Source organism: Anticarsia gemmatalis, chromosome 12 (genome assembly GCF_050436995.1).
Source record: "Anticarsia gemmatalis isolate Benzon Research Colony breed Stoneville strain chromosome 12, ilAntGemm2 primary, whole genome shotgun sequence".
NCBI lineage: Eukaryota > Metazoa > Arthropoda > Insecta > Lepidoptera > Erebidae > Anticarsia > Anticarsia gemmatalis.
This window is the reverse complement of record NC_134756.1, coordinates 13,109,717-13,132,443: the sequence shown is the minus strand read 5'-3', so window position 1 is coordinate 13,132,443 and position 22,727 is coordinate 13,109,717. Positions and strand designations below refer to the sequence as shown.

Sequence of the window (22,727 nt, the reverse complement as noted above, 5' to 3'; positions counted from 1 at the left end):
GTGCTGCCGTGGTACATTCTTGCAGGATTACAAGTTTAGTGTGACACAGGGCTCAATTAAGTTACCCCTCAGTCGATTGGATATTAATTTATTGGCGTCATATAGTTCGGGTAATGCGGTCGAAGGAATGCGAATCATTCCCAACTTGTAGAATTGAAGGATATTGCTCATTTAGAATCCGATGAGTGGGGACTGAAGGATTAATATCATGGTAATTAGACAACCATAAACTTCAAGCATAAAGGAACTTTATGTCTTAGCTGAAGGGATTAATGATCTATTTGATAATGCGTTCATAAAAAAGATGCATATTTTCACTTCCAAGTTTTGAATCCACGGAATAGCTTTTTAATATCCGGCAATAAGCCTTCGCACACAACTATGTCATGGCTTCCTGCCAACATAACGAATAGAATTTAGCAACGTATCGAACGAGTAGATCTTTTAAAGGAGCATTTACATCGCCTAGTCATGAAAACATCTTAAAAATGGCGTATCATCTTATTCTCCTTCGAATAAACTTAAAAAAAACATCTTTCAAGCTGTCAATTTATAATAAATTCCTGCATTTTTAATTGTTGAATATTAATGTCCATAGTCTATTATAAACCTGTTAACCTACTCTAAAACACCCACGACAAAAATAATGCAAATGTAACAAATCAGCGCATTATAAAGGCGGGTGCACACTCGCGACTCACTTGGCGTGATCGTGTCACGCTTCGGAACGTGTTCGGAATCGTAATGCAGTGTTTACAGCGACACGGCACAAGATGGCGTGTAGGAGCGCGCTAATGAATCGTGACACGGGTTAACACGCAAATTAATATACATTATGTGTCAGTTCACACGTGTGCTTTGTTGTCGACTCACTTCACTCGTCTCGCTATCAATTAACTTTAAATATATTTATTGGTGTAATAGTTTTGTTTTGTATACGTACATATATTATGTGGGTTGTTAATAAAGTGATGATTAACTAAATATCAATGTTAATTCATGCCGCTATTGAACGGCTGTCTATTTGACATTGAAAAGGGCCGTCTTTTTGTGCCGACTAAAATACAATGATGTTTGGTTTAACAATTGTTAATTGGTAACCCATCTTTATACTCCAGCCGTATGTAACGTTGCGATAAAATAGAATTAATATTTTTTTATTAATAACCATTAAAAATAAAAACCATTCGTAGTTACATAACTTTGTTAAAGTAAAAATGAAAAACCAGCAGCAATGTAATTATTTTTCCAAGACTTACAACACCTATCAATTTAATTACATTCCGCTGTACCCCACAAACAGACTATTAATTGCAAAATCAGAAACATTACCTGATCTGACCCAGTTCTTTACAGCGGCGAGGAGCGCCAATATTCACAATAATTAACACTCGCCGCTGACGAGTTGATGAGTCGAGCCTCGAGACTCGATACCAAATAATATAATCACGATGAGTCATTACTAACTCCTTGTTAAGTCTTATTTCAGTTGACGGCCCCGTGAGCTCACTTGATTGACTCGAGTGGGCCCGCCTCAATTAAATCCCTTGCTAACATTTCTATTAATTAAACGAAGGAATTTGATACGAATCGACAATAGAGCCCCGTCTTATTGAGCAGCCTATTGTATGTAAACATTTTTGTGTTTCATTATGTTTGACGTGTAATTGGTGGTTCGACGTTGATTTTATTACAACACGTTAGTAAATTATTAATTTGATTAAACGTAATTGATGTCGATGATTCAATCGACTTATTTTAAATGACTTTTGTAACAATATTGGAACTCGTTATCATTCTTTCTTTCGTCGATAAGTATATTTCAAGATACTAACGATTGTTGTCTTTACTGACAACAAATTTAATCGAACTTTACAGTTGCTCTTATCCATGTTCAAATGCCATCTATTGTCACAGTTTAGTTAACAGATAAACTCAATAAGCCTCTCTCAACAAGAGCTTATTAAATAAAGTGTAATGAATACTCTTGAGTTTTTGTCACCGGTACTTAAGTGACATAAGACAAAAGGATGTGTTGCGCGGGAGTGGGGCGTTTGTCACGCGTTGACGTCGAGTGGGCCACTGAGTCAAGACACTGTTGACGTGTTGGCGATAGTGTGTAATCCTCTTTATAGAGTAAACGTGAGGTTTTTGTTATCCTGCGTAAGATGCGTCGGTATGCGTGAGGGGCGGAGCCATGTGATAGATAGTTTTATAGATGTGTCTAAGACGTGTTATGATCTCGGAGCGTTTCTTTTCAAATCGTGTCTAGAATTTTCTACAATTGCTTCAGTATTACTGTTTTATAATGTATGTCGAAGTCGATTCCATTAAGTTCATGGGTTAATATCTTTTGAATAATGTTATTATGACAATCAACGGATTGTTAGTATCTGAATAAAATAACAGAATTTGTACAGATTGCACACTGAAGAGTAAATGACAATCTATGAAATCTCCTTGTTTGATTGTAACATTAACAATTGCTTACTTAACTGCTACTGCATTTACTGGTTGCTTTCCTAGTGTTTAAGTCGAGCAACAATAACACTTGACAGACTGACGTATCCGCACTTACACCACTTACAGTAATCACTCACTATCACTCCGTTCTCAACACAATCGCACACGCTCTCCACCTCACATCGCAGACTTTCACACATCGCCACAAAGCCAAGGAAGTGGCCGACGCTTTCCACCATTGTGTGGTCCACAATACGTGGTCAAACACCACAATGCCACCACATTTATTTATCTTACACCTAACATAATTGAGGAAGTATTTAGTCCGCTCTTTGTTATATTTTTTTCTTTAATATTGTTAAATTTGTACGACACGGCTTTAACTGACAGCCGTTTGAAAAAATATAGGGCTGGCGCCGGATGCGAGCGGGAAACATGACTTTAAAATAACAAAGTGTTGGACAACTTTGAGTATTTTCACACCGGTTCGGTTTTGAGTGGTTCACTGAAGTCAAGCGACTTTTTTGTAGTTATAAAAATATTTATTAATATTTCGAGAAGGCATAGGGAAATCAGATATGGTTATTCCTTTAGTCAAGAAGTATACCATACAAAAATTTGGATATTCTTAAAACTGGTCTAATGTTTGCAAACTATAAAGTATCAAGGGACTTCTGTGAGTGATCTCTACTTACTATCAAAAGAGAAAAAGCACGATGTTTTGTACTTAATGTATTTTCCCGAGATCCTAGTCTGATTTCTTGAAGACTGGTCCAAGTTTAACTCAAATAGCCGTTCCTATTCCATAACACTCCAGTTTTATTTGATTTCGTCTCATTCTTCCTTTCACATCATTGGAAGAGAATATTTCCGAGGGGGTTTCCTTAAATTTGCAAATGTATCTCTGAGTCAATGGAGCGGATCTATTACCACTTACTCACTTGGAGTTTACGCAACAACTGTGACTTTTGTAACTGGTTAACTTTGAGTTGATCTGGTTAAAGAAACCGAAGGCCAGGGAAAGTAATAACCAAGTTAAGTTGGGCCCGAGATAAATGGTTATTACGTGATTTTCCCAACGATTTGAACTTTTCTATAGCTGCAAGCCAGGACTAGTCTTGGATATGAAAGCCGGGTGATAATATAGAGGGATGTTTTGTTTAAGACATCTCCCTGTATCCAGTGGTTTAGCTACAAAAGCCAAACCGTAACAAACAGCCAGGCGTACTTAGGACATTGATGCGGATATTTGCCACTTTTCACCTCGTCTGGTATAAAAATAAAAGCATTCCGAAATTTCGGTTTCACGTCTACAACTATCAAGTTAAAGTTAAGCATAGTGTAGGTAGTAAGGTGACAGCCCTGAGTACATTGCGTCTTCAATAGAGGTGTTCAAGTTACGTGCATTGTCTATCGCTCGCGAATCTCATTCGATTGTCCCCCGCCCGGCCTCGTCCCGGCCTCGTCCCGGCCCCGTCCCGCCCGCGTACGGTCTACACTCCGCTTTATTTTGGTAACTTAATCGCGTTCAAATAGGCCCTTCATACGACAAGTAAATATTGAAATGTTAGCACCATTGGTTTTTTGGTCGATGGAGCGAGAAATTTTGACAGATCTGATTCAATAGACCAGGTTTGAGTTACAAGTTTACTCGTTATAAGTAGGTATGTGGTTTTGTAGACATGTAACCTCCGGTTTCTGAGGTACATTTAGCCGTAGTTTGTCTACTCAATAGAGTTTAAACTCATATAAAAACGCTACTGAATGGATAAACTACCGCTAAATGTATGGGGCATAAGTAATGCGTTAATAATACTCGATGCCTATTTGCTCGGAGTCTAGACAAGTAGGTATACCTACTTGTCTAGAAGTCTAGGTGTGATTGGGAGATGAAATCGTCAAGTAGCTTAAGCTAAAGATAATTTAGGTATTTAACGGTTTCATGTCTTTCATAACAGTTATTTTTCCATGAATTCGATTGGGTTTACGTTTTTGACTGGTACTATCGTATATTGTTGATGTAATGACTCTTACGGTGATTGTGTATTTTTTTATATTAGTAAACTTTATGTAGCTTTCATTTGTTTATAAATATTTGAACACTTTTTGCCGCAATACAAAATAGGTACACAATAAACCAACCTACTTAAGAGAAAACCTGTAAACCCCTCGCCGCGGATCTCCGTCACATTTCCCGAATGTTCGCGGCAGCACTTTTAAATTGGAATTCCTTGTGGCACTTAATTGTTTTGTAGCTTAATAGATGTAATTGTTTGCAGGGTTCCCTCAAATCAAGTCGCCGTACAGCCCGACCAGCCAGCCGCACCTCACCGGTGAGACATTTTAAATAACTTGCTTTATTAAGATGCGCTTAGAGAATAAGAACGCCAGTTATGCAATTTTTGTGTTACATTTTTGAGTTGTGCAATTGTGGATTGGTAAAATGATTACGTACTGTTTTGCGTACTTGTTTTAAGCGCCAAATGCATATTCTGAAAATGTTTTTCCCCATACGCGTGTTTGTGATTTTGTCTACCACAAAATTCAGATTATTTTAAATCCTACATTATTGGATGTAATTTTTACAAAAATCCTATTCTATTGGCCATCGGCTAACCTTATGCACGGTAAATGCCTATGTTCTGTAAAATGACGTGCATTATATTGTTGCTATATCTTCGAATGTGTACTTGGCGCTTTAAAAGTTAATTATATTTATGAGGCCCCATTCAAGTATATTATAATCTAAGGGGTTTCTAATAAAGATACAGATTAAAAGGTAAGTTCGTGCTTAGACAACAAATGAATGCTATACCTAGTTATAACGAGAACAGATAACCTACCTGTTTTTGTAGGCATCCGCTTGTGATCTATCTTTAAACCTTGTATAATATGTGATATGTGTTGTAATATTACGTAAACAAAGGACCCTGATAACGAACGAGCAAAAATGTCAGCCAAGTATTTTGATTAACCAAGTGGTGTGACGATTAGTACCTATAAATTAGAAGCGTCGCTAAACTATGGCGAACAATACGTTTGCCGGTGATTTAGGAAAGTGGCTCTACACACCCCCGGGGGGAGCGGGGGCCGGCGGAGGGGGGAGGGCATCCCTCGTGTGTGCCCCCCCTCCCTCGCTCCCCGCACACCCCTCCACCTTTGTCTCAGTAATGAATCCACCAAACGCCAAACGTCACCGCGCAGCCGCCCAACACACTTAATACCACAAATCATACGTTCATCTATTAGCTATTGAAATATCAACTCTATTTTTACCTACTCAAAGACTTATTCCTAATAACGTTGAATAGATTTATTACCTTTCTAAAATTGGAATGTTAGGAATTTGCTTAGAATTAGAATATTAAGTTAGATGCAAATTAGTTTTGTGATAAAGATATAAGGCGTTCAGATTAAAGTCACGGAGGTCACGAGGGGGGAGGCTGTGTGAGGTTGTTCTATTGACGGATGATATATGAACATGTTGTGACGTCACGGAGTACCGTGTGCTCAATGACGTGGACAGTACAGAGAGTAGCTGATGATACGATGTAATGTGTAATACATTGTGACATGTCGGTTTGTCTCTTCAACACGCTTTTTAAAGTGTAACCGCTGTGTTGTGGTTACGTACACTGTGTGTTGTGTGTGTGTACGTCGGTGTGTGCGGTGTGTGTGGTGTGTGGCGCAACCCCATGAAAAGCTCACAGAAAACAAACCTGGCTCCCCGGCAGCCATTTGTAAAAATTGCCTCCGCCGCCATTTCTGTGCGGGAATTTCATATTTGGAACGCCGCGGGGTGGAATCCGCGAGTGGATTTTGACATTTCCATGATGGGTGCTTTTTTTTATTGTTTTCTAAAACAATGAGAGCTTCGGGCGCGTTGCCCGTTTCGTTATACATTGTTTAGCGGCGGCCATATTTAATGTGAAAATTAGGGTCTTATTGTTTTGTGCCGAATAAAAGTCAGTGCTGTAATGAGTCTGACCTCATTGGTGGAGCCTACTCATTGATTGTTGGCTCTCGAAATAAACGCACCACTCTTGTCGACAAGTCGGCCATTTTACCTTTTGATTCTAACCTCTACTTATAGATTTTATGATCCCATTTTAACTCACATTTGACCTTTTACTAATAGCTTATGATTAGTTGTTCAAACGTTTAGTTAGTACGAATACTCCCAACTTTTATGACGAGTATGACAATATGCTAACTTAAAGTTGCTAAGTAGTAAGTAAAAATAAGCAAGACCAACAGTTAATAGTCAGACAAACCCTTTAGGTTCTACGATTTGAACTAGTGTTGCTTTAACCAAGCAGCTTAGTACTAGAAACCTAAGTTTACAATCATAACTCCTTGTTAACACCTAGATCACCTAACACCCAATCAAAACGAATCAACCCAAACACCTCAAGAAACGGTTCAAACGAACCGCCACGTAAGTGCAACACATGTCGACACCACATCACTACTCACTTGGCGCCAACCGTCTACATTACAACAAACATTTGCTCAAACGTTGGCCGCTGACATCACTTTTTTTTCACAAGACGAGTAGCAACTGTCCTTAGCCACAAATATATTAATTTAGACTTTAGTATCTTTGTTACAAGGGTGTTTTTTCTTTGTTATTGGATGGGAATGTTTGTAAGGTATTAGGTATCAGAGAGACCGCAAATGTAGCGACATTAAGTGTGAACAAGTTGTAATAACAAGAGTATATTAATTGTGAGCCACTTTCTTCTGTGTCACGTTACACGCCGGAACAAGTGAGTGTGAAATATTTTGGTTACAAGTTCAAGATTTGATGTAGCGACACATCACACGTCACTGCGTTTGGTTATGAGTTATTTTAGACGATAGTTGTGGTTTGGTTTAAAAAGCTTTTGATTACTTCGTTAGTTCGAGTATGTTTGATCGAGATTAACTGAAGTTTTCAGGCGGTTGGATTCAGCTTCTAGCAAATAATTAAATCGTAACTAAGTATTGACATAGTATTATCTTCTACCATTCAAATTGTCTTGTTTTTAATAAAAGTCCGTAGCTCATCACACTGTATGAAGCTTTCAGCTACATTCGTTTTATAAGTAAGTGGAATGAGACGACATGTTTCTAATCTTGAGGTAGACAAAGCTAAAAAAATGCTTTGAAGAATAAGTACTTCTACTTCTCCAAAAAACCTATTTGTTGTAAATACCTTGCTACATTGTGAGACATAGTTGTACTATGTAATAGTTAAAATAAAAAAATACTGTCAGCACTCTGCGACCAACTAACTAGGCATTCAAGAGATAGTACCATCCTGTAACATTTAAAGTACCATTCTACCGCTAAAGTGAAATTAACAAACATAACAGAATCCACTAATAGTTAGTGTATCAAATCAGCGCAGTGTTAGTAGCCGAGTGTTGTGTAAACACGGGGAGAGTGTCTAATTGTAGCGGTGTTCGGTTCCCGGGCCGGACAAGAACGCCCAGCCGTGGGACGTCACATGTGGGCCCTGTTTAGCTTAACAATTTGTTAACAAGGTAATAGAGAATTGGCATATGTTTTCAAAATAGCTTACTTTTGGGAAATTAACTGAAGATTGCAATGATTTCACGTTAAATTTAATTATTTGTGAATGAATTAAATAACAACACAGAGAAATTAAACAAAATGATAATAACTATTACTAATGTGATAACAACAGAGTATGTAAAATTACGCGTTATAAGTCAATCGAATTACCTATCTCACCTTTAGTACAAATGTCTTACTAGTACCTAAACGTTGTGTTAGTTCTGATTACTTACACAGTGTTTTGTTACTTACAATCAATTTTAAACAACATAATATGAGAGAAAGACATAACACTAACTAATCAAAACTTACATGACGTTTATTAGTATGACAGTTAGAATGTAAAAGCGAATATGGTTCCGTCCATCTGTCTATTCATCTGTAACTACTGAACTGGTTGAACGAAAGTTTGTTAAAATGATTTATTCTTCTTCGTGTGATACACTCTATCCTGAGTAAGGTTACATCACATATACCTATTTCCATTATAGCAGGCGCTTCAATAAACATGCCTGTTTTTTTTAAAGAACGTCTCCATCATTGAAATTATCAATTCTCAAGTCACAAGTTACTTTGCAAACATACAAAAAACAAACAAAGTTGAATAGCAATTCTGTTCACGTCACAAACACAACAAGTACTTCGTGGAACGGAACGTAATGAGACAATTCTATCGAAACACTTAATAAACACACACAGGTGTGAACACGAAATCAATGTTTCTGAGAAACGTACGAAATTACTTCAATAACACTTAGAAATACTTACAGATTTAAGGAATGAATACGAAAGTCTGTCTGTTAAGTACTCACGGCTCAATCGCTGAACCGATTTTGATGAAAATTTAAAAACGAGCTAGTTAAAGATCTAAGTAGGATCAAATATAGCAATTAATTTACTTTTACAAAGTTATACTTAATACGACTGGAGTAGGGGAACGAAAGGAAATATTTTGAAAAATAGCGGAACCGCGAGAATCAGCTTAAAGACTATTATAATTATAATGTACATATTAAGGCCCGGTTATCTCTCAGACAAATTCAAAATTAAAACGATACTCGGCAGCGGTGGCACTGGCCATAAGTCTTTATTATTTTAACCGCCATATCGTAATCACAAACAGTAGATAATGTATGCATGTAAGCAATACTCGTCCTAATCTGATGTATTATTTAATTGACAATAAGATCGTTAGTTGTTCAACAACTTTGTAATTAAACACATTGTTTTATTCTTCTATGAATACTTAATAATATCAATGTGATCATTATTGTGCCACTTGTTTATTACCTATTGCAATTGCTCAGGTGTTAGGGACTTTACACATGAGATAAAAAGCTCCTAAACAGCGTAATAATAAAAAAACGGGTTCGCACTGGCCTTTTTTTCGTTCGTTTTGAAGTAAACCTAAACATGTCTATAAAATTTTAACTTTTAAGCAATACGTGAATGTTGAATACTTTTTTTCTAGAGCTTATTAAAGTTTCCGAATGGGTTCATTCAATATTAATGTTTGTAGCAATCCGGGCATTGTAACATACCTACTTGTTTAATTTTATTTTATGTTGCTTTGAAAATACTTAATCGCCAATTACAATATGATACCAAAAAGTAAATCGAGAAAATTTACTATTTTAATGGAATAACATAGACCATTTAAAAGAGACACTGCCCGTGTACGCTATACTATTAACGCACATTGCCTCATGTGTAAGCGGCCTAACTCCCCAAGCATTGGTTTACGCAAGTTGACCGAAATATAATTAAATTCGTATTGTCGTTAATTGATAACAGCGTGATTTGATAGAACAGCTGTCTTTATTGTTACCTGTGTTACTTACACACCTCACACTAAATGACTTACTTAATGCTATTTACTTAAATACTACGCTTATGAAGAATTTAATAAGTATTGTTTGAAATAGTTCTCAAATATGTAACTGGAAACGACTTAGTTATAAACAAGTTTTAAGTTAGTAGGATGACGGGAATTGCTTTTAATTTAGCTCACAACATTTGCCCCAAACAAGCGAACATATGTACATGCAAGTTGAATAAAATCGTTTAAAATGTAATAAGTTTGCTTAAGAAATTAATCTTGAAATAAGCCTAATTAACTATTCAATTTCAAATAAATCGACAAGTTACAAATTTATAAAAATGTTAAAAATGTCTCTCTACTCTACTCTCTGCTAAAAATACAGAGGTTTTAAATCTCTACTTTACTAAAGTACTAAACAAAAAGAAGAAATTATGAGGTAACAAACAGAAAAAAACATAGGTACAATCGAATTGCGAACCTCTCCTTTTTTAAATCGGTAAAAAAATGTTGAAAATTATACACAAGATATCTTCATAATTTCCATTTACCATTTACCAATTTGTGTCACCATCAACCTGTAAGATTAACATTACTAAACCAATCTCACAACGGCATGAACGGCTCGAGCGGCTCGAACGACTCGTGAGCATCTAATCTGAGATATTCGTAATTGTACCGCGGTACATTTGAGCGGCACGCTAGTGAGGGAGGGCGGAGGGCTCCCCCAGTCCCCGAGGGCTCGTTACCAAACACTTCGGACGTCTAAATGATATTGTTGCCCCCTCATACTTATACTTGATGCTTGATATTATATCGTCAGCTATTTTACTATGTATTACGGTTTGGTAATGGATTGGTTATTCAATTTTGTTACCTTAGAAATATATAAGAAAGAGATTATCTGGTACTATAAATAAAATATGGTACTCCTTCTATTCTTGTTTTAATTTTCATTGTTAACAACCTACTCAATGTCTTTTACAAGCTTGATAAATACTTCCTGTATTAAACAAGTACATTGCAAACTTGGTACTTTTAATATAAGTCTTCTATAGAACGAACAAATTTATATTACTGCTACCTATCCAACGGCAAGTTTTACATCTATCTAAGTAGAATGTAACAGTAAAATGTATTTATGTATATGGATGGCATGCATATCAATTTTATTGACTGAATGTTTTTACCTAAGAAATGATGTCAAAAGAAGTCTTTGAATTCCGTTGCCCTATGTCTTCAATTACATTTCTTTGTATTATCACTATCCTATGTATATGTATTCTTACAATTATACATTTACACACATAATCTCCATAATTCTAGCACGATAATTTCTAAGTCATCATCGCGTACAAAATGAACAATTATGTGTAACGCCTTACATTACAGCCGCGGGCAACAGCAGGCATAGGCAACAATTTGCACAGCGACACGTTTCATTACACGAAACAAGATTACACTTAATGTAACGCGATTCTTTCAATCATGGCGTCTTTTAATGTCCAATTGGAAAATGGAAATAGCCACCTTGTGGTGTTTTGCAGGCTTTAAATCGAGCAAAAATGTCATCTCTTTTCTTGACTATGTTTTTTGACTGCTCACATTACAAGCACGCATTAAAAAAATAGGTAAGAAACTGATGGATAAAATATTTCTAGTAATTCAGTTATTTATTTGACAAAAATTAATAGGCAAATTCTAAATGTAATTTTATTAATCTTTCCTTTAACATGTCAAAATATATGACATAGAAGGTAAACCATAGATCGAGCCAAATCTTATAACGAGTAGAAGTAAAAATATAGTTTTCTATACGGGTAAGTAACTCTTCTTTGTCCCATTGCTGGACAAAATGACATTTTTTACTAGTCCCGAAAACAAATAAATGTAGGGCTTTCTGCCTGTCCTACATACTGACTGGCTTGATATACAACTTAAAAATTTCTTTCAAAAACTTTATGCTCAACTCTTAAACATGTAAGGTTTCTCAATATATTTTTAACTGACCATTTCCAATACACATAACTTCAATATTAATCGCACACGCAACTAACCACAAACACACGTACACCCGTCCCTCTCTACCACCACGGTAGTGAGTGAGAGGTCGGTGAGGGCGTGGTCTCACCGGACACTGTAACAGCCACTTAGTTATTGGCCTCCGAGAGCTACGGTAGAGTTAGTGTAGAGTGTCGGACCGATGTGGTTGGCGATCACTAATACTGCTTGATAACGTGTTATCTATCGGGAATAGGGTACACGAATAGGTATAAGATATTACTTACATACTTAATATCACGCTTGCTATGACTGATGGTATAGGTACAGGTGTAATAGACCAATGTTTCACCACCTATGTATTTTGACTACCTATATAATATGTTAAGTGTATAGATATAGGTATTTAAGTTTATGATTATCATAACTATTATGTTTATTTAACAGAAAAAGAAGTTGTATGTCTTTCTTTGAGAGGTTTGTAACTCTATCAAATTCCACCTAATTCGGTTAAGTCGTTTCACCGTTAAACGCTTTCGTAACATGTCATTGTATGGATTTGAATTTATTATGTTAATAAAGTTAAAAGAAATAATAATAAATCAAATTATTACACTACCCTGGCTATACCAATTTAGCTGCAACTTGGCATTCTCAAAAATCACGCTTATACAGTTCGTAGCTACCATATTCATAATTTCACAAATGTTCTCAGCACCATGTAGTAGGGAAAGAAGATAACAAAAGAGGCAAGGCCATTTCCGAGTGAAGAATCCAATGGAAACAATTTACAGCGCGTCAAAAATAATGAAAATACAAAAACCATTGATTTACAGTCAAGTATTCGCAATACAAACCTAATTAAGGACTTCATGTCAAAAGTAGGCGATAAAACAAGCCGAACTACTCACCCAAAACCAAATCTCTACCTGAAACACGCAGTAAACGAAAATTCCCTCCAAAATATTCTTCATAATTTCTTCGAAGGCAACAATAACATTATACAGAACCCCCATCCCCCCTCCTCCCTGAAGGCCACTGATCTATAATGACTAACTAAGACAACACGCGAATATCGTCTCTAAAACTTTACGAACAAGGGTGATTTTCCCTTGAAGGTTGCCTGCCTAATATCAAAGGCCCCATTAGCAATTATAATGTCGGTGTCCTGAACAGTTGCAGTAAGTGGCAGCTCATTACTCGGTGTCCGAGGTTCGAGCCCCGGCTTGTTAATTACTTCAGACAGGACACTCCAGTTTTGTCTAGTTTTAGTTTTCAGTTGAAAGACCTTTGTTGTTACTTTGTTCGCACTGGACTATATGTCCAGTGTCCAGTGTCCTTGTAATATATGTATTTTTCATTCAAATGTGAGTTAGGAAGGTAAGTTTTTCATCAATAAATGCCGCCAAAACAGCTTTTTGATATTCTTCTAAATATTCTTCTAAAACTTAAATTAGTGTCTCGATATTCTTCGAAACCTGAAGGACTATCCAAGCGTTTTCATTTTCTTTTACCAGGCTGGTATGAACGAGCTTTAAAGGAATACAAAAAATGTTTTACATGAATGACATTCACACTAATTGCTTTACTGTTCAAGGAGATTTAGCATTCAAGTCTCAAAAACAGTCACACTTGCAAAGTTATCTATATCACAAAATTATTCTTCAAATAAGAACTTGACTGTAAAGTAAATTTTGAGATTACATCTTTTAAATAACGCAATAATCTTATCTCCATAAACACCAAAATACAAACATTTAATCAGCGTAAATCATACCACAGCACAAACGCACTACACCACAAAAAAGGCCAAAACACACAAAACTGGTTGACCAAAACGGTTCAAACAACACCAAGAGGTTTGAGATCATAATATCGGGCACAATGGCTTCAGGCATCAAGACATCAAAGGCATCAAGGCATCACGGCATCAATGTGAACGAGTGCTCTATTTTTATTCACACCTGTGGTGCTCGCGATGTGGGAACAACGACGAGTAATGTGATACCTCACTCGCTTTGTGTTAGATTTAACGGAATATTAGGAGTGCGAGGATTTTTGGCTGTTATTTGGATTTAAATGTGGTTTTATATGAGTTTGGATAGAAATAAAAGTTAGGAGACTTAACTAGGATATGTTGTAGTTAGCGGTTTGATATATTAGGTCGGGGAAAAAGTCTTTTCACATTATACTTAGTATGTATGAACTTGTAATAAAATCTTTTCTCTACACAAAAAAGCTCGATATTTGGGTACCTCACGAGCTCACTGAAAGAAACCTAATGACCCGTGTACTCATTTGTGATTCTTGAAGCCAAAGAGATTTTATTACAAGTTCATACATACTATAATGCGAAAAGACTTTTTCCCCGACCTAATATATGAGTGAGACATGTTGTGCCCGTATGTATACAACGTTGGATAAGGTTATAACAAAATGTTAGATAAACGTATATAAATAACTAGCTGACCCGCGCAACTTCGCTTGCGGCACCAAAGAGAGAATGGGTCATAATTTTCCCCACTTTTGTAACATTTTTCGTTGCTACTCCGCTCCTAATGACCGTAGCGTGATGATATGTAGCCTATAGCCTTCCTCGATAAATGGGCTATCTAACACTGAAAGAATTTTCCAAATCGGACCAGTAGTTCCCGAGATTAGCGCGTTCAAACAAACAAACAAACAAACAAACAAACAAACTCTTCAGCTTTATAATATTAGTATAGATTGTGAGGTTTACAAGAGCAATACAAGAGTTGATATACCAACTTTTTTTAATCGAGTATTAATTGTTACAAATGTAGGGTGATGTAGATAGTTCGCCAAAGATTTATGCTATCGACATTTTGTCATGTTAGTAGTAAAATTAAAATTTAAAGACAATTATTGATTGTAGTTGAATGAATTCTAATCGAACGAATTAGATGAATAAATACGTGTGTGCTTTATTCTTTTTTGTTCTGTTTCTTGTTTCTGTGCTTGTGTTATTTTGTTGTTTGTTTGTGTTTATTGTTTTAACAGTTATTTTTATTTGTTTCATGTAATTCGTAGCAGTCCGACAACTATATTCAGGTAATTGTATAACGACATACCTACTAACTTACAGCCATTAAACTAAATAATAACAATAACGCTTGTCATTTTGACCTGAATGAAAAATTTTCATCGAGATCCATGAAGTATAATTTTACTTATTACGGCTTGTAACTACGTTTAGGATAACTCAGAAAAAAACTTGAGGCAAAGTAAAATTCGTGTTTGATTTAATTTTACCGATTAAAAAGACACATAACGTAACGTGGGCATCAAAATGCTCATGCCTACGAATCCTACAGATTTTTACTTTAATTGGTTTCGTTTTCAAACTGATTTATATAATACCTACATATAAAACGAATCACACAAAATGCCTTACTCGATCGTCATTAAAACGCTCGTCAAAATATCTCATTGGAATCAAATAAAGTAAACACGTCTCGGCGGCTTATATCAGCTCAATTGGCTTCGTCAAATTGCCAATCCGTTTGCGACTCCATATCTAATTGCGACACGACTTATCGCGTTACGACAATCACCGACAATCACCGAAGCTCTCCGAAGTTTGCCGAAGTTTACCGAATTTTGCCGAAGGTGCTTATGTCAATGAGCTACGTGCTAAGGTGCTTCGATACCCAAATTAGATCGTTGACTGTTAGGTAAATATACGTGAAGGTAATTTTTCTGAGTGTATGTATTAGGAAATCAAACGTATCGGTTTTCTCATGATTCGTTTTAGACGTAAATTAGGTATGAAAAGGTGTTAGCAACGTGTGAGTCATAAGGTCATAGGCATACGTTTGCACCTATTTGGCCGGTCTGCAAGTGGCTTAATCTAGATTTTATAAGGTTGTTAGCAGCTAATGTTAATTGTAGATGTTTTATAAAATTAATAAACATAAGCTCAGTCTTCTTTGTGCTAGCAGGGAAAGCTAATCTATCTTTTACTGTTCATTGTCAATATTTTAAGACATGCAAAACAAGCTTTTCTTGTAACTCCTATTATTGAAAAACATTCCAATACGAAGATTGAAGAAAAATGTAAATATAATGCGTCTATAAATAGACAATTCAAAAGAACAGCGTTTCGCTCAAAAAGCAATAGACAGCAAATAACGAAACGTGCGGACATCTCGAACTCAGAAAACATCGCGAGCAAATACAGCCAATAATACGAACCTTTATTTATTTATTTATTTATTAAACAGTACAAGCTTACAGTGTTCACCAAAGCGCTTATATGTTATTCTAAGTTACATACAACATTTTATAATATACAATACTAAGTAGCACAAACAATAACAAATCAAAAATAACAATACCTTATAAACAATACACACACCATAAATCAGACTTAAAATATATTATCACAACTTATATAATATTATTATTTAAATATATAGATATACTTGAGATCATTCTCGTATTGCTGTCAGCAAATATGTCTGCATTTGGATTGGTTTGTAGGAATGCATTTAATAGAGTTATAGCCATCCCTGTAGGACTGTTGGTGGCATGTGCCGAGCGCCATGATGGCGGACAGGCGAATAGACGATGCTGGCGTCTTCCTACACCTCGCATGTACTGATCGGGCACATTAAAGTGAATTGACTCACGTACCGATGGATTGTCTATCTTGTTATTTAACAACAAGAAATAATGCATCATATGAGCAAATTTACGCCTAAGCTCTAGAGTTTCCATGCCAACCATTCCTGAAACGAACATCGAGGGATACAAATATGGGTAATATCCATGCACACGTTTATAAACATAGCGGGCAAATTTACGCTGGATTTTTTCTATCATGACACTATACAATTTTTCATGTGGATTCCATACTATTGCGTTATACTCTAGTTTACTGCGTACGTATGCATTGTAGAGTAGTTTTATTGCGTGAACATTTTGAAATTGAGATGAAGTTCTCATTATAAAACCTAACGACTTATTCGCCTCTTTACAGATTTTCTTTACGTGTTCATGGAAGTTAAGTTTAGAATCGAGAGTCAGTCCTAAGTCTCGTATTGTAGTGACGCGTTCGAGCGGTTCACCGGCCAGTTCGTAAGTGACTTTTATGGGAGTACGGGAACGAGTAAAAGTTATTGTCTTACATTTAGAAATGTTGAATGATAATTTGTTCGCCAAACCCCACTCGGCGATAGCGTCAATATCATCCTGTAAGTTTCGACAATCACTGGTGTCGCAGACGGCTGTGTACAACTTTAGATCGTCAGCGAACATCAGGCATTCTGATCTTGTAACACATTTGGGCAGATCATTTATCATTATCAAGAATTGCGTTGGTCCCAGGGTACTGCCCTGACTAACCCCCGATCGAGTGTAGTACTCCTGCGATACAAAATTGCCCAACTTTACATACTGCTTCCTATCTCTGAGATAGTCAGCCATAAACGTAAGCAATTGGAAACTAAATCCAATCGAGCTAAATTTTGTGAGAAGGACATCATTATCAACTAAATCAAATGCTTTTTTAAAATCAAAATATGCAGCGTCGATCTGACATCCGGCGGTCATTCTGGTATTTATAAAATCAACAAAATTAGTAAGGTTAGTTAAGGTAGAACGTGCGGGTCTAAATCCATGCTGTGAGTTATCTAGGCGAGTACTGACCTGTTTAAATATATTATCATTAACAACAGATTCGAAAAGTTTACCAAACACGGAAAGGACTGCAATGGGTCTAAAATTCGAAATCTCAGCCGATGTTCCGGTCTTGGGTATTGGTATTACTCTTGAAACTTTCCATCGACTAGGATAGCAACTATTGTGGAGAGAGAGATTAAATATGTAAAGAAGTGGTTCCTCTAGTGCAGAAAGGCAGTCTTTAACTATAAAAGCGGGTATATTATCGGGTCCATAGGCAGCAGATGTTCTTAAGCGACGTACAGCTTTTCTTATTTCATCTATACCTATCTGGTCGATATTTATTTGTGTTGAAAAACCAATGTCTCTACTGTTACGCTCAGCTATCTTTGGATCTAATAATGGGGTTTCCTTATGGAAAACGGAAGCAAAATGATGTGCGAATGCATCAACGGCGTCTTGGCCTTCCACTATCTTATCATTGTATACAAATTCCTTAAGCTGATTCCTATCGGACCGTTTATCTTTAACAAATTGCCAAAAAGTAGATGAGTTATTAATTATATTATTCTCAACATTATGCATATAACTTTGATAGGAGGTATGTATAAGATGCTTCACTTTAGTTCTGTAGTATTTAAATAATTCTTTGTTGAATTGTAAACCCAAACATTTATATTTTTTCAAATTAAAATATTTTAACTTTATATAATGAATTATCTCTTTAGTGTACCAATGTGGATATATATATTTATTTAAATGGTTTATTGATTTTAGGGGCACCCGCATGCTGATAGCATCGTTGAGCTTATTATAAAATATATCTACAGCTACATTCAATTCCAAATTCTGCTGATCCGTTAGCTCTGTCCAGTCTATGCCTGCAAGATCAGTGTAAAGTCCAATAAGATCTGCTTTACGAAAGTTCCATTCCGTAGCTAATTGGTGACCTGGAGATATAGAGCTATTGTTCATTACGTTTATAGGTAATTTGAGAAATATCTCTAAAGCAGGATGATAGGCGTCAATAGGTACTAAAGGCTCAGTTTCAGAATTAACATCAATATGGCTTGAATTAAGAGTAGTTAGTACAAAATCCAGGATGCCTCCATACTTATTGCACACATGATTACACTGTCGCAACTTACAAAATTCTAAAAAACTATTAAATTGAGTTGTAACATTCTTACTGCACGACTTCAAGTTGAAATCACCAACTATTAAGCATGAGTATTCACTGTAGTCAGAAATAGCATTTTCCATGCATGATAACACATCTAGATATTGTTGATCACTGTAACTTGGCGGCAAATAAACCACACAAACAAACAATTTAATTTTTTTACACGTAACGGTAGCAAATATTATTTCTTTATCATTAGATAGATTATCAACATTAGTAATTCTTTTCACAGTATAAGAATTTTTTACGGCCAATAGAACACCGCAAAATTTCTTCATGAAATGTTTCTTTAGGCAAATCTCCACGTGTGCTGACGTCACCACGTCACGTAGCCGAACTGTCACGACGTTACACGAATATACACGAGTGTGCACGGTCTCGCGACAAGTCTCGCGAGCAAATCAAATCGTGAGCAAATTGGCTCGGCGATTGGCAATTTGCTCGCGACTCAATTGGCCCAATATGAGGAATAAGTGTATAACGGATTCGCTAGACGATGTTATATTCAAATATATTTGAATCATGATTGTATCAAAATGCCAGACAGCTTGTACCTAACTTATAAACTCAACATTTTATGAGTACGAGTCTCTGTCTGCTAATCGGCTTATAAAGCAGGCAAGTGTTTGAACATTTCAGTTAGTAATTGTACTAATTGATCCTATAATTTATAACTAGCTCATACCAGCTGGTGATTGCCAATCAGCCACAAAAGCAGCTGGTAATCTGATTAAGACAGTGAGGAACTAGGTTTTTAAGCCAGGTAAGGTAAAGTGAAATCATTGGCAGAGGAGAGATTCCACTATGGGAAATTCACAAAGATTTTAATTTTGAGGTAGTTAATCAATGGATATGAAATATTCGAAGGTTTAACAGTTTTTAAAAGAAACTATTAAACTGGAGCTTATATAAAATTGACGATTTAAACTTGTGTAGTTTTATTTACTGAGTTAACTTGAATCAGAAATTGTTTACAAAATACAAACTTCTTCAAAATTTCTTCATGAAATGTTTCTAAAGTATTGTAGCACCCAAAGCTACTAATCCTGTTTCTGAAGCTCAGCTCTGAAGCCCAAAGTTCAATGGCCTTATTAGTACAGGCAATAATATTCTAAATTATATTTTTTCAAATATAAACAGCCGAGCATCGAACTCAGCAAAACAAACGTACACAAATGGAGCATTTTCATTTGTATCACAATACCGGCGGGTAAAGTGGCAGTGTTCTGTCACAAGTAGCTTTCCTTCACGGCTGCCGAGCCTCGACGGTCCTTCCCTCCTCGCTCCACCCCTCAACAAATTATACCTCTCTTTAAAAACAACCGCTACAAAAATATACCTTATTTTCGTAGCAGTATGGTTGGTTTTCCTTTGGTAGGTTGTTTCGTGGAAGCGCATATATTTGGCGAGCGGTTAAATCGTTATGATTGCGTATTTTTATAATGATACATTTAGTTAGGCGTAGGTATTTGTACAGTTACAGCCACTGTTCGTTCATCGTTGTAGGGATGTTTACACGAGCTGCTATGGGTTATGTTTGGCTGTAATTGGAGGTTTATGATATGGCTAGGTATTTACTTCCGATTTTGTTTGCAGTATAATTTTTTTTTCGTGATACTACATTGTGAATTAAATACAATTTTCACACCTTAATTTTAAATGTTTCTGAATCTTAGGCCAAGTGCACGATCGGTTAAGATAAAATTTTAGTAATAGAGTGTATTCCGAGGAAGTAAAGTTTAATAACGAATTAAGAAAACACTTTTAATATTTATATATTTATTACCGCCTTACATTAACAGTATTTACTACACATGTAAGTTATAGGTACATCCAAATTTTCTTAATAAAATAAGAACATCGTAATAACAAAATAATAATAATCGTAATGATGAATTAACAATAAATAGTGCTACACTTATACCTACCTATTGTAATACAAAATACTTTTACCTGCAGAAACTATAATATATTTCAATTACAAATAAGATTTTTCTATAACGAAATGAATTCAAAATTTTTGGTATTCAGTAGTAACGCATGCACATTCCTTTCCACTTTCGACATTCAACTAAAAAGCCTCGCTCGTAGCTATCAGCATGCCAAAGTTAAACGCATTGTCATAAAACAAAGTAGGGGTGGCGGTCATCTCCGTCCCGGCCGTGTGTCTACCGTGCCCGTCGTGCCCATCGTGCCCATCGTGCCCATCGTGCCCATAGTGCCCATCGTGCCCATCGTGTCTATCGTGTCTCTGTGAGGTGGATGTGAGGAGGTCCCGCGGGACACGGCGAGTGTATTGCCTCCTTAAGTGATTACCTACTCAGTGTTCCGTGTACATAGTACTGCGCTTATCTGCAGGGCTGAGCTGGTGAAATTAAGAAATAGATCGTGCGTGGTAGAGTCATTTATACTATTACAAAAAAAATAGTTCTTAAATCAATTCTGAAGTAAGCTTCTTTAATGTATTGCTAACGGTTTTTCTACAACTGAGATCAGATATGTAGTTCTTTAGCAGTGGAACAAAGCGATTCGTGTTGACATTAATAATTGGAGGAAAATTATTCTCCTTTATTTTTCAAATCTAGCATATTTTAAGCTTGTATGACTAGCAGCCACGCAAAGTGTTCAATTTACTGTTACTAGTTTGTGCATTTACAATTATGAAACTATCGCTATAGATTTACAAAATAAAACATGTTTATTTTATATCCTAATATAGAATCAATTTCTATAGTTAACTCTATAGTTAAGAAAGTTAACTGTCCAAGTCGACGATCATTTTCCCTGCACCTTCACGCTCGCATATTGACCAAACAGTACCACACAATTACATCGAACCTTGCAGTAAAACAGCTATAAAACAGAGTACACGTGACATGGTACGGGGTAGTGTGTCCAATCGATTGTGTGTGATCGGACACGCGCGGGGCAACACGGGCACTATGGGCACCATGGGCACGGCGACACGGTGCCATTGGACACGGGCATTGTCGCCGTGTCATTACACCGCGGTACTGTTTTGTTTGTTTTACTGTTATAGCATATTTGATAATGGATAACCTACTAGTATCACTGCAAAAGTAGTTTTATCTGTCTGTTCTTCAAAGAACAAAGCTGGTTTAAGACTCGAGAATGGTCATAGAATTGTTTGAAACTTTGGCATTGCACGTTAATATCAGTCATTTTACGATTACGGTCAATTGGCGCCGAAACGTCAATAATTCTATGGTGCGGCATGTTTTTTCTCGTATACCTAATATTAAAAAGTTTAAAAAATATTGTTTATTCTTTATAAACTTTTATTACCTCGTGATCGTGGAATGTGGAACGTGGAAAAATGTGATTTTAGTAATTGCGTAGCAAGTGATCTATTTGCGTTAAATTATATTATCATAAAGTAATCAAAGAGCTTGTTAGAAGAGAATTTAGATTTGGTCGAATGATTCATGATTACAAATAATCGACTTTTAATGATAAAAAAATATTGAAAGTGTAAATAACATCACATCTACTTTCGGCATAAGAATCACATATTTTTCAGTGTCACATATAATTTCATATCATTCGTTTAACATAATTATGTAAGTCAGTTTACATAAAGTTCATGAGAAATATTCAAAACATTTCATAGTGTTCGCCAATAAACGTTAACATAATTATTTCCGACCGATATTGCCATTATCCAGCCGGTGTAAATTATTGCTTTCAAAACATTAATAAAATTAACACATCGACTGACCTCATAATTTAGTGACAACACGCACCCCGCTACTGTTCGCGATTTGTCACGCTACATCTACCAAACAACAACGACACACACGGAAAACAAACATACAATACCGGGTAGTCACGCGCTCGAAAGATTTACTGTAGGAGATAGCAAGCAATGTATATCGTTGTACAAGTTTGTTACAGTCTTGCAGGGAGCCGCTGTAAATTTAATAATTCATTGTCGTATTCATTGGCGCCAAATTCAATTACCCGTCGCCCCCGAGGGTTTCGGTGGGCCCCCGCCCCGCGCACTTCTCCCCCCTCCCCTGGGTCCCGCGGGACGAG

At 36.2% G+C, this 22,727-nt stretch overlaps 1 protein-coding gene across 4 annotated transcripts in view; it reads left to right on the top strand.

Annotated features, from left to right (window-relative positions):
• Positions 1–22,727, top strand: part of LOC142977209 (visual system homeobox 2-like) — a 91,939-nt gene that overhangs the window by 18,222 nt on the left and 50,990 nt on the right. For 2 of the 4 annotated variants that reach the window (XM_076120966.1, XM_076120964.1), the window contains exons 2-3: positions 4,743–4,796; positions 14,897–14,917. In XM_076120966.1, coding sequence (XP_075977081.1) covers positions 4,743–4,796; positions 14,897–14,917 — 75 coding nt within the window. The remainder of the gene's footprint in view (positions 1–4,742; positions 4,797–14,896; positions 14,918–22,727) is intronic. The other 2 variants (XM_076120965.1, XM_076120967.1) reach the window with 2 other exon arrangements.